This window comes from Hemitrygon akajei, chromosome 16 (genome assembly GCF_048418815.1).
Source record: "Hemitrygon akajei chromosome 16, sHemAka1.3, whole genome shotgun sequence".
NCBI lineage: Eukaryota > Metazoa > Chordata > Chondrichthyes > Myliobatiformes > Dasyatidae > Hemitrygon > Hemitrygon akajei.
This window is the reverse complement of record NC_133139.1, coordinates 74979225-74993152: the sequence shown is the minus strand read 5'-3', so window position 1 is coordinate 74993152 and position 13928 is coordinate 74979225. Positions and strand designations below refer to the sequence as shown.

At 41.1% G+C, this 13928-nt stretch overlaps 1 protein-coding gene across 1 annotated transcript in view; it reads right to left on the bottom strand.

The window, feature by feature from the left end:
* LOC140740190 (uncharacterized) overlaps window positions 1-13928 on the bottom strand; it is a 67521-nt gene that overhangs the window by 13956 nt on the left and 39637 nt on the right. Inside the window, exons 9-10 of the mRNA XM_073069202.1 lie at window positions 6086-6157; window positions 1413-1469 (exon numbers count right to left, since the gene is read on the bottom strand). Of these exons, the coding sequence (XP_072925303.1) occupies window positions 1413-1469; window positions 6086-6157 (129 nt within the window). The remainder of the gene's footprint in view (window positions 1-1412; window positions 1470-6085; window positions 6158-13928) is intronic.

Genomic DNA, 13928 nt, shown 5'->3' with positions numbered 1-13928 from the left:
TGGATAGACTTTCTCCAGGGATAGAGACAGAGAGATTGAGAAAGGGGAAGGAGATAACATAAATGTCCCAAATGAATTTCAGGGCAGAGTGGAAGTTGGAGGCAGAGTTGATGAATTTGACGAGCTTATCGTGGCTTCAGGATGCAGGACTAATGCAGTAGTCAATGTAATGTAGGGACACGTTCCCAATATGCACATCAGAGCTTGAAAGAGCCTCAGGAAATTTCCTTTCATGACAATGAAACTCGGAATAAACTAACAGAAACAGTGTAAAATACATTCATACACACTGCTATTCAGCTGGCCAGTCATGAACAATGACAGGCGAAGATATTGCCCAAGTTAAATTGAAGTTCATTGTCATTCACCACACTCATGTATACAGCTAAAAGAAGCATTAATTAATCGCTGCTTGAAGGAATGGAAAAGACAATGTGCATGTGTGAGAATTTCATCGACCAGATAAGTATGAGATAAAATGCGATAAAGATTGGAAGAGTTTTGCAACAGGCGTGGACATCAGTCCAGTGCATGATTATCTTGAATTATACTGAATTATCCTGAGTAAACTATGTCAATGTGGGCAACAATCACTTTCTCCATGCCCCTCTCTCAAGTGTGCACTACAGAAAAATGTGAATCTCCACTCACACATCCACATTATGCAAATTTTGGATTTGGTCCATCAGCAAAGTGGCATCTCCCGGCCAAGATCTCGACTAGTTCTTACCCTCCCCACCGCAACAGAACTGCACACTAACTCCATGTGTACCAGTAACCCCAAGTCACTCTCCACCAAAAGCGTTAAACTTTCAAATCTCACAAAACACCGGTCTACTGAGTTTAGTGCAGTCTGTATCTCAATCAGCTACTAAACCAATTGCCAGCTCTAAAACTAGATGATCCCACTCATGTTTCCTTCACCAGATGATGACCATGTCCCACAATAGCAATGGATGTGTGTGTGTGTGTGCGTGTGCGTGTGCGTGTGCGTGTGCGTGTGCGTGTGTGTGTGTGTGTGTGTGTGTGTTTAGATACTGGGTCTGATAATGGACGGCACAACTTCACAACGCTGGTGAGTAGCCACAGGTTCACACGTGGGATAGGAGTGACAGTGAATTTGGGGCAACATTGTCACACAAAGAGATCAAGTAACATCTGGAATAAGGCTGAGGCAGGACAGTTGCTATGTTGATAGGATGGGTGAATGGATTTCAGTGAGGTGAAATATTGTCGTGACACTGACACTTCCGAATTATCTCTCTTTTATTCTATTATCCACAGAAGGAGTCAGTGTCCTTCAGCCTAGAAATCAGTTTGAGCCGGAACTGAAGGTGAGACTCTAGAGGACAAAGACATAATATGAATCATCTGTATGTTCAGCAATTCAACATATTGTATTTTACACTCACCGTTACTCTTCCGTTGAGAAAGCTCACTCATGACACCAGCGAATGATATCAATGTGTCTGAAATGGAAAATAAATGTTCACCCACACTTAGTAACATAGTCATAGAGGGAAAATGGTCTGCTATCCCAAAACTTTTCTTCAGTCCTTATTAGGTGGGATGACATTTGTAATAACAGGCATATTGCTAGTGTGACATATTCCACGAGTTAAAAAATTAGTGTTTGCTTAGAAAACTTTGTTCACTGCATCATATGCAAAATATTAATAATTGAAAGGGATGGCAGACAATTCAGAGGTTGTTGCTTGGATTTACAAATAGCATCTTTGAAGTTTGGAAACTCTACTTTATGCAATGTGAGGAAGATTAAATAGATATTTTCACAAGGAAATATTGAGGGTTACCACACCAGGAGAAGTGGAGTAGGACAAACAAAGGTTAAGAGAAATAAGTAATTTGAGGGGCTTTCAGGCAGCATGATGAAACCCTTCTTGTCAATGGTACAGTGCAGTGCTGAATCTACATCCTAAACTGATGAAAAAGCCATAAACGCTCAACTTATTTTAACAGCCCTCTGACACGTGTTTCAAGAGACATGGCATGATATTGGTGATTTAGGTTTGGCATGTTGGAAATTTTTCGATCGTCGTGATAGAATGGGCCTGTGCCTCTTTTTGTATTGCAATATTTGACAGTAGTACGACGTAATATCACTGGGACAAGTTAAAATATCCTTCTCCATCCCGCTAATAGGACTGCTGTGGCTCTTTCTTAAGGCACTGTTATACTTCAAGGGTGATTTGAGGAACGCTCATTTCATACGTTTTGTCTGGTACTTCAGCAGTTAGTAAACATCCTTCACTCTAACACTTTAGCTCAGCATGCGGTATCCATTTATACAGAAACAGTGAGTGATCATTTCAGCTGTTTCAGAATAAAGATGTAGAATCTCTACCAATGCAAAGAAAATGCTGATCCAATGTAGACGACTTAAAGCAGAAATTGAAACTCAGATGCAGCTTTCTAACAACTTCAGGCTTTGATTATGAGGATTTATCATGCCAGAGAAATAGAAACATTGTAACATAGAAAACCTACAGAACAATACAAGAGAAATGAGAGTGGATATAGGACCACTAGAAAATGAGACAGGAGAAATAATAATGTGGAACAAGGAGATAGCTGCTAAATTAAATGAGTACGTTGTGTCATTCTTCACTGTGGAAGACACTATCAGTATGCCTGATGTTGTAGTGTGTGAAGGAAAAGAAGTGGGTGTTGTTACTGTTACCAGAGAGAAGGTGCTCAGAAAGTTGAAAGACCTAAAGGTACATAAATCACCTGGACTAGTTGAACTGCACCCTAGTGTTCAAGAGGAGCTAGGGAAATTCCAGAGGACTGGAAAGTTGCAAATGTCTCTCCACTCTTTACCAAAGGACAAAGGCAGCAAAAGAGGAAATTATAGACAAGTTATTCTGACCTCAGTAGTTGGGAAGATGTTAGAGTCAATTGTTAGCGATAAGGTGATGGAGTTCTTGGTGATATGGTGCAAGATAGTACAAAGTCAGCATGTTTTCCATCAGGAAGAATCCTACCTGATGAACCTGTTGGAATACATTGAAGAGATTACAAGTAGGATAGATAAACGGGATGCAGTGGATGTTGTGTAATTAGACTTTCCAAAGGCCTTTGACAAGGTGCCACACATGAGGCTGCTTACCAAGTTAGGAGCCCATGGTATTACAGGAAAGTTACTAACATGGTTACCATAGTTAAAGCATTGCCTGATCGGTAGGAGGCAGCAAGTAGGAATAAAATGATCCTTTTCTGGTTGGCTGGCAGTGACTAGTGGTGTTTCGCAGGGTTCGGTGTTGGGACCTTGTCTTTTTATGTTGTATATAAATTATTCTGATGATGGAATAGTTAGCTTTCTTGCAAAGTTTGCAGATGATACAAAGATTGGTATTGAGGAAACAGGTAGGAATTAGGAGGACTTAGATTCAGAGAATGGGCAAGAAAGTACCAAATGAAATATAATGTCGGAAAATGCACAGTCAGCCACCTTGGTGGTAGAAATAAATGTGAAGACTATTTTCTAAATGGGTAAAATATCCAGGAATCTGAGATGCAAAGGGACTTGGGAGGCCTTGTGCAGAACAGCCTGAAGTTTACTTGCAGGTTGAGCAGGTGGTGAGGAAGGCAAATACCATGTTAGCATTCAGTTCAAGAGTTCTGGATTACAAGAGCAAGGAGGTGCTGCTGAGGCTTAATAAGGCACTGGTGAGGCCTCACCTTGAGTATTGTGAACAGTTTTGGGCCCCTCATCTTAGATTCGATGAACGGGCATTGGAGAGAGTCCAGAGGAGGTTCACAAGTATGAATCCAGGAATAAAAGGGTTATCACACGAGGAATGTTTAATGGCTCTGCGTCTGTAGTTGCTGGAATTCAGAAGGATTTGAGGGAATCTCATTGAAACCTTCTAAATGTTGAAAGGCCTGGACAGGGTTGATGTGGAAAGGATGTTTCCCATGATGGGAGGGTCTAGGACAAGAGGGCACAGCCTCAGGATAGAGGAGCGCCCTTTCAAAACAGAGATGGAGGGCATTTTCTTTAGCCAGAGGTAGTGAATCTGTGGAATTTGTTACCACATGCAGCTGTGCAGGCCAGGTCTTTGGGTGTATTAAAGGCAGAGAGTGATACGTTCTTGATTGGACATGGCATCTAAGGTTACAGGGAGAAGGCCAGGAACTCGGGTTGAGGAGGAGATAAAAAAATGAATCAGACATGATTGAATGGCAGAGGAGACTCGATGGGCGAGATGGCCTAATTGCACTCTTATGTCTTATGGCTAGCGAGTTTCGTCTTATTCCACACATTCTGACTCACCTGTTTCGCACCTCCGGAGAGATCAGAAACATAAAAATGTTAACAAGGTACCAGGACTGTACTCTGAATGTGAAAATGTAACCTTTCAGATTCAATTGCATATTTTACAAAGGCTTGCAGCAAACATGCTTTCTATTTATCTTAATTATCGGCACATCATCCCTCGGTGAAATTAACTCAATCTTCCTGTCTCCAATTTACAGGCTTAGTAACTTGTCTTCCAGGCTAAGATGGCAGTGGTGCAGTACAGAGATAACATGCTGACAGCAAACAAAACTACTAAATATGTTATTAGTCACAGTTTTCTCCAAAACAATCACTGCAATCAATAGCCAGTAACTTCTCGTTTTGAGTGGAGCTTTTGAACAGCCTGTACGACTTGGTATTTTTGTGGTGTGAATTGAAGAACATAGCATCCACCGGCCATATCGAGGTGGCGGGGCACAGATCCATAATCAGGCAATGGACCAATGTATTGCCTTTACTCGAGCGGACTTGGAGGTGATACGATGTGGCAGGATCATGACCCAAGAGCGAGGAGCAATCCTATGTTTGAATTATTTAAGCATCCGGCTAGTTAGAAAGGTCATGCGCGGAGGCAAAGACCAGATCTGGTAGCAAGGAACGTCCACAGTTTTGCTGATTTAAGTACCTAGACAAATTGAAAAGTTCGGGTTGTCGGTCGGTTTTGGGGTGAGAGAAGAGGGAATGGTGGAGTGCAGCTTTCTGCTCGCAATAGTTATTAATCTGTGCTGAACCGAGACTGTGGCCAGTATGTAACGTGCTCTTGGATCTGTTGCAGTGATGGCAGACTTCAGGCTGTGCGCTCACTTTCGTGCATTTAAATTATGACAGACATTAACTTTCTTTTATTGTTTGCACAATTATATTCTGTACAGCCTTTTTCAATGGGTTCTACTGGGTTTCTTTGTTTGGTGGCTGTCTGTATGGAGATGAATTTCAAGATTCTCTACGCTATACATACATTGATAATTAATGTATTTAGGACTTTTTAATCTTTGAAGGTATCCACTAGCTCTACATTTCACAGTGTTTTATATTCTATGCCTACATTATAAGATGATAAAAGTCAGAGGCTTTTCTCCCCAGGGCTGAAATGGCTAGCACGAGAGGGCACAGTTTTAAGCTGCTTGGAAGTTGGTACCGAGATGTCAGGGATGTTTTTTTATGCAGAGAGTGGTGAGTGTGTGGAATGAGCTACTGGCGATGGTGATGGAGGTGGATACGACAGGGTATTTTAAAAGTCTCCTGGATAGGTACATGGAGCTTAGAAAAATAGAGTGCTATGGGTAACCCCAGGTAATTTCTAAAGTGCATACATGTTCAGCACAGCATTGTGGGCCGAAGGGCCTGTATTGTGCTGCTGATCCTTGAACCTGAAGATCGCTCCTTTTTCTCCGCAACTTGGAATGAATCTGTGTGTGCCCCTTTCTCTTCTGCAATACTAGTGAATGGTTTTCAACAACATTTCTTTCTGTTTCCAACAAAAACGGTCGTCATGTCTCTATTTTTAACAATTTCTGCTTTCATTTATGATTTTCAGCTCTATCGTTCTTCAGTTTCAACCCAGTGTATTTCTGGAGTGATGTGATGTACCTACTGTTGGGGGCATAGGGTGAAATAAGTGGCTGGAATATAAGCAAATGAGCAGGATTCAGCTGGCCATTGGAATCTGGGACATGCATAGGAATAGGCGAAGCAGCTTTCACAATCTACAATTTCATGTATAAAATACGACATATTATTTCTGATGATTATTGAACTTACTGATTCTCAGCTGCAAAATCTCATCCAGAATTTTGGCAATGGAGTGCAGGGTCTTCTCAGAGTTTATAGTAGCTGAAAGAGAGCAGCACATCAGATCATGGGGCTTTATTTCACACCTAGATCATCCTGTCTTCAGTCTACAATGGCTTAAAGAACAGTGATCATTGAAAACAATCTAAAAGTTGAAATGTGCGTTGATCAGATCTCAGTCAGATATTGAATCAGTCAGCGAGTGAGACAGTCAGACCCATTACATTGCTTCATTCAGAATTAAAGTGAGCAATAAACAAAATACTTGGCCAGATACCGATTTCCTTTATTGTACATAGAAGTTCTAAAAACCTCAGAAATTTTCCTTTCACAACAATGAAACTGTGATTAAACAGAGACAGCCAATATAAAATGCAATCACATCAGAGGGTTGTTCAGCTACCCTGCATTGAAAAAGCACAAGAAGAGTCATTCATTAAGTTCAAGTTCAAATTTGTTGCCCTTCAGCCAAATAGATTTGTACAGCTAAACAAAACTTCATTCCCCAAGCACCAAGGTACAAAAGATTGTCTATACTGAACAGTCACACAAAGCACAACTCTTTACAATCCAGCACATACTCACGAAATAATATTCACAGAATATTTACATGATCTGTATTTTCTCTCTCTGCACATTGTGTTCTACATATGACAAGTCATTGAGTTCTGATTCATTTTCGTAAACCTCCTTTCAACCTTCTCCACTTTAAGCACATCCTTGCTGATATGAGGTTCAAAACTGCTCACAATACTCCAATTCTGGCCTCAGCAGTGTTTCAGAAAGTTTCAACATGACATCCTTTCTTTTTATATTATAGTCCTCTTGAAATGAATGTTAACATTTTATTTGCCTTCCCAACCATAGACTCAAAGTACAAATTAACCTTTAGGGGATCCTCCAGAAAGACTCCTAAGTCCCTTTGCAGCTCGAATTTTTTGCATTTTCTCGTGATTTAGAAAATAGTCAACCCTTTTATTTCTTCAACCGAAGTTCATGACCTACACTTCCAAACACTATATTCCATATGCCATTTCTTTACCCATTCTCCTATCTGTGTCCTTCTGTAGCCTCTCTATTTCCTCCAAACTAACTGCCCCTCCACTTATCTTCATTTCATCTGCAAACTTTGCAACAAAGCCATCAATTCCATCATGCAAAATCATTGATGTATAACATAAAAATAATAGGTTCCAACCCTGTGGAATACCACTAGTCATTGGCAGCTGACCGGAAAAGGTTCACTTCATTCCCACTCATTGCATCCTGACAATCATCCACTGCTGTAACCATGGTAGAAACTTTCCTGTAATACCATGGACTCTAGCCTGTTAAAGAGCCTCATAGGTGGAACCTTGTCGAAGGCCTTCTGAAAATCCAGTGCTAAACATCAACCGATTCTCTTTGACTACCTTGTTATCTATTCAGCGAGAAAGACAGTCAGGCACATTACACTGTTTTGTTCTCAGTGAAAGTGAGGCATAACCAATATTCGGCCAGATACCGTTTTCCCTGGCAACACACACAAAGTAGTGGAGAAACTCGGCAGGTCAGACAACATCTCTGCCAAGGAGTAAACAGTGGATATTCGGAGCTCAGACCTTTCATCAACACTGAAAAAAAGACATGAGGTCACATCAAGAAGTAGGGTGAAGGGAGAAATGTGTACAAGGTGACTGGTGATAGGCGAAACTAGGAGAGGGAAAAGGGTGAAGTAAAACACTGGCAAGTTGTTTGGTGAAAGACATAAAGGGCAGGAGGAGGGGAAGCTGATAAGAGAGAATAGATGACCATGGGAAACGGGAAGGAGGAGGGGCGCCACAGCACGTGATGGGCAGGTAAGGGAAAAAATGAGAGAGGGAAAGAAGAATGGGGAATGGTGAATGGGGGATGCAATTACCTGAAGCTTGAGAAATCAAAGTTTCATGCCATCAGTTATATCACAAAAGGAATATAAGGTGTTGCTCCTCCAACCTGAGTGTGGCCGCATCGCAGCATTAGAGGAGGCTATGGATTGGCATGTCACAGTGGAGACTGGAAGTAGAATTAAAATGGGTGGCCATAGGGAGATCTCACTTTTTCTGCTGGGTGGAACATAGGTGCTTGGCAAAGCGGTCTCCCAATCGACGTCGTGCCGTACCAAAGTATTGGAGACCACAGCGGGAGCATTGGATAGAATAGATGACTTAACAGATTCACATCTGAAGTGTAACCTCACCTGGGAGTACTATTTGTTGTCTTGAATGGTAGTGGGGGAGGAGGGGCAGAGGCAGGAGTGGCACTTGATCTGCTTGTGAGAGTAAATACCAGGAGTGAGATATGTGGGGAGGGACGAGTGGACAATGGAACCACGTAGGGAGCGATCACGGTGGAGAGTGGAAAGTGGGGGGTGGGTGGAGGCTGTCCGTGGTGGTGGGGTACCGTAGGAGATTTCGGAAGTTACAGAGAATTATGTGCTGAATGCAGAAGCTAATATGGTGTTAGGTGAGGACATGGGGAAACCTCTCTCCCTGGTTTGGTGGTGGGAGGATGGGGTGAGACGAATGTGCGTGAAATGGAAGAGATAAGGGTGAGGTCAGCAAATATGATGGATGAAGGAAAACCCCACTCTTTGAAGAAGGATGTCATCTCATTAGTTCATTGATGAAATACCCCATCCTAAGAGCAGATTCGGCAGAGAAAGGAGAACTTACAAGTGACAGTGTAAGAAGAGGTATAGTTCAGGTAATTGTAAGAATCAGTGGCTTTATAGAAGATATCAGTGGATAAACTTTCTCCAGGGATAGAGACAGAGAGTTTGAGAAAGGGGAAGGAGGAATCGTAAATGTACCAAATAAATTTCAGGGCAGAGTGGAAGTTGGAAGGAGAGTTGATGAATTCAACAAACTTATCATGTCTGCAGGATGCAGGACTAATGCAATCATCAATGTAATGTAGGGACACGTTCCCAACATGCACATCTGAGCTTGAAAGAGCCTCAGGAGATTTCCTTTCATGACAATGAAACTCGGAATAAACTAACAGAAACAGTGTAAAATACATTCATACACACTGCTATTCAGCTGGCCGGTCATGAACAATGACAGGCGGAGATGTTGTTCAAGTTGAAATTGAAATTCATTGTCATTCACCACACTCATGTATACAGCTGAAGGAATCATCATTCTTCTTGGGCCAAGGTGCAAAATATACGACATACTGTCCAGTTACTCATAGTAACAAAATAGCATAAGCAGAAGTCCCTGAGGAATATCAGCTGAAGATTAACAGGTTAATATAAAGTGTGAGGTGCATAGTTATGTAACATAGTACTGGCAATATTATATAACAAGCTGTAGTATAAATATAGGTAATAAGAGCGATAAAAGGTAAAAAATTGTGTATGTGAATGGGAGTGCATGGGGGCTGGGGGAGGTGGCTCAGCATTCAGATGGGATAAACATATGTGTTGTTTGGCAGACACAGACTGAAGAAACAAGCTGTTACCCTATCTGACAATTCTGTACCTTGTGCTGTGGTACTGAAAGCAGGTCAAAACAATTGTGGAATGGATGGAATGTGTATTTTGATAATGCTAGAGACACGGAGTATGAAGTGCATCTCATACATGTCTTGAACGTGAGGCAAGAGGTCCCGATGATGTTTTCAGCAGCTCTCACTATACAACGCAAGGTATTGCTGTCTGATGCATTGCAATTCATATACCATGTGGTGGTGAAGTTGGGCAGGACTTTCTCGAATTGTGATCTTGCAGAATGTGGTGAGAATGGGGCGAGGTGAGCCTCGTTTGTCTCTGACTCTTCAAGGGGTGAAGCCACTAGTGTGCACACCTAGCTGAAGAAGGGATGTTGATGGAACAGGACAGGTTGTCGGTAATGTGCATGCAGAAGTGATCCTGACCCTCTCAACATCGAAGCCTTTCATGTGCAATATGACCCTAGCATCAGGAGCTATTTCTCTTAAGAGAGCTAAAGAGAAAAATGTGGTTCTTGATCTTGGGTCATGGATCTACACATAGTATACACATATTCCCAGGTATTTCCAATAATTTGCACAGCTGCAACAAAAAAAAAATTCCAGATGATTGATTTAAACCCAGCTTTAACCAGCACCTTTCTGCTGTTCTCCATGGTTCTGTGTTGGGACCGCTTCTTTTTATGTTATATGTCAATTATTTGCATAATAGAGTTGGTGGCTTTGTGGCTAATTTTCAGGCAATGCAATGATAGGTGGAGGTGCAGGTAGTGCCTAAGACTTAGACAGATTGGGAGATTTGGAAAGTGTATATGCAATATATTGTAGGAAATATATGTAATAATGCACTTTGGTAGAAGGAATATAGGTGTAGACTATTTTAGAAACAGGAAGAAAACTGAAAAAAATCAAATGAGCAAAAGTCTCGGGAGTCCTTGTGCAGGATTTCCTAAAGGATGATTTGCTGTCTGAGTCGGTTGTAAAGATGGCAAATGCAATGTTAATATTTTTATATTGAGAATAGTGGAATAGAGGTGAACAGATGAAAAAGGCATTGATAATACCTGGTTTAGAGTAATGGGAGCTGTTTTGGGCGCTTTATCCAAGAAAAGAGGTGCTGACATTGGAGAGGGCCCAGAGATGATTCACAAAATGATTGTAGAAATAAAAGGGTTAACATAAAAGAAGCACATGATGGTTCAGGGCCAGTACTTGTTGGAATTTAGATCTCAATGAAACCTGTCGAGTATTGAAGGACCAGAATATATCAACTTCTACTTTAATGTGGAAAGGGTGTTTCCTGTAGTGGGTGAATCTAGAACCAGAGGACACAACCTCAGAGTAGAGGGAGGTAGATTTAGAGCAGTGATGAAAAGGAATTACTTTACCCAGTGGGTGGTAAATCTGTGCAAGATGTTACCAAGGCTAGCTATGGAAGTCAAGCCACTGAGTATTTTAAAGCCATTGATAGATTTTTGATTAATCGGCACCATCAGAAGTTATCGCAACAAGGCAGAAGAACGGGTTTGAAAAGAGAATGGCAGAGCACACTGTATGGACTAAAAGGCCTAATTCTGCTCCAAAGTCTTATGGTCTTTTGTCAGAGAGCAGCAGTACCGCTAATGCTGTACCATTGTTCAAAAACAAGTATACATAGGAAATTATTTGCCAGTGATTCTCACAGCAATAGTGGGCAAATTACTGGAAGCTATTCAATGGGGAAAGATATATAAGGATGCATAAAAAGAGCCTGGCTAAAGTGTGTCAATGTGATATCTTGCATGGTGTGCCATGAATAGCCAATACTATAGAGCATTTTGAAGTACTTACCAGGATCATTGATGAAACATGGCAGTGGCTAATTCTAGATAGATTTTTGAAAGTTTGGGAATTCATTGGCATAAAGGCTGAAACTGACATTTGGATACAACATTGGCTTAAAATTAGAAGCCAGTGTTCTTCCTATAGGCCTGTGATTAGTTATGTGCAGAAGGGATGAGCTGGGTCAGTTGTGCTTTATAACCATATAACCATATATCAATTACTGCACAGAAACAGGCCATCTTAGCCCCTCTAGTCCATGCCAAACGCTTATTCTCACCGTCCCACCTACCTGCACTCAGCCCATAACCCTCCATTCCTTTCTTGTCCATATACACATCCAATTTTTTTTTAAATGACAAAATTGAACCTGCCTCTAACACTTCTACTGGAAGCTCGTTCCACACAGCTACCACTCTCTGAGTAAAGAAATTCCCCCTCGTGTTACCCCCAAACTTTTGCCCCTTAACTCTCAACTCATGTCCTCTTGTTTGAATCTCCCCTACTCTCAATGAAAAAAGCCTATCCACGTCAACTCTATCTATCCCCCTCATAATTTTAAATACCTTTATCAAGTTCCCCCTCAACCTTCTACGCTCCATAGAATAAAAACCTAACTTTTTCAACCTTTCTCTGTAACTTAGGTGCTGAAACCCAGGTAACATTCTAGTAAATCTCCTCTGTACTCTCTCTATTTTGTTAACATCTTTCCTATAATGCGGTGGCCTGAACTGTATACAATACTCCAAATATGGCCTCACAAATGCCTTGTACAATTTTAACATTACATCCCAACTCCTCTACTCAATGTTCTAATTTATAAAAGCCAGCATACCAAAAGCTTTCTTCACCACCCTATCCACATGAGATGCCACCTTCAGGGAACTATGCACTATTATTCCTAGATCACTCTGCTCTACTGCATTCTTCAATGCCCTACCATTTACCATGTATGTCCTATTTTGATTAGTCCTACCAAGATGTAGCACCTCACACTTATCAGCATTAAACTCCATCAGCCATCGTTCAGCCCACTCTTCTAACTGGCCTAAATCTCTCTGCAAGCTTTGAAAACCTACTTCATTCTCCACAACGCCACCTATCTTAGTATCATCTGCATACTTACTAATCCAATTTACCACCCCATCATCCAGATCATTAATGTATATGACAAACAACATTGGACCCAGTGCAGATCCCTGAGGTACACCACTAGCCAACAGCCTCCAACCTGACAACAGTTATCCACCACTACACTCTGGCATCTCCCATCCAGCCACTGTTGAATCCATTTTACTACTTCAATATTAATACCTAATGATTGAACCTTCCTAACTAACCTTCCGAGTGGAACCTTGTCAAAGGCCTTACTGAAGTCCATACAGACAACATCCACTGCTTTACCCTCATCAACCTTCCTAGTAACCTCTTCAAAAAATTCAATAAGATTTGTCAAACATAACCTTCACGCACAAATCCATGTTGACTGTTCCTATTTAGACCCTGGCTATCCAGATAATTATATATAGCATCTCTAAGAATACTTTTCATTAATTTACACACCACCGACATCCAACCTACAGGCCGATAATTGCTAGGTTCATTCTCAGAAAACTTTTTAAACAATGGAACCACATCAGCAATACACCAATCCTCTGGCACCATCCCCGTCTCTAATGACATTTGAAATATTTCTGTGTGAGCCCCTGCTATTTCTACACAAACTTCCCTCTAGGTCCTAGGGAATATCTGGACAGGACCCAGATGTTTATCCACTTTTATATTCTTTAAAAGTGCCAGTACATCCTCTTCTTTAATCATCAAAGTTTCCATAACTACCCTACTTGTTTCCCTTACCTTACATTCCTTTACCTTACTTTACCATTTATCTAATTGATTAGGATAATAATGTAATAAAAATTAATCAGTAAATCATCAGACGACATGAGGAATGAGGATGCTAGGAGAGTCTGTCAATGTTTTTAGGTTCATAAGTAGCTGGGAAAATATACCTTAATGAACACAGGTGTGGGATGTTAACTTTGGGAGGACAAATTAATGTATCTGGCATGATTGAATAGATCAGATTATTCAAATGTAGAGGAGGAGAGATTTAGGGATGACTAATGTGGGACATATCAAGTTGTAACGGTATAGATATAGTCAAGATATAGATAAAATAGTCATGAATAGAATAATTGAAACCAAAATCAGTTGCTTTAAAATAATTGCTAAATGGGAGTGAAGAGAAATGAAATAAAGATGGGTGTTTGAAACATGGACATCGCTGCTCGAAGGAATGGAAAAGACAATGTGCATGTGTGAGCATTTCATCAATCAGGTAAGTATGAGATAAACTGGGATAAAGATTAGAAGAATTTTGTGACAAGCATAGACATGATGAGTCCAGTGCCCAATTATCCTGAGTAAGCTATGTCAGTGTGGGCAACAATCACTTTCTCCATGCCCCTCTCAAGCGTGCACTACAGAGAAATGTGAATCTCCACTCCCACATCAT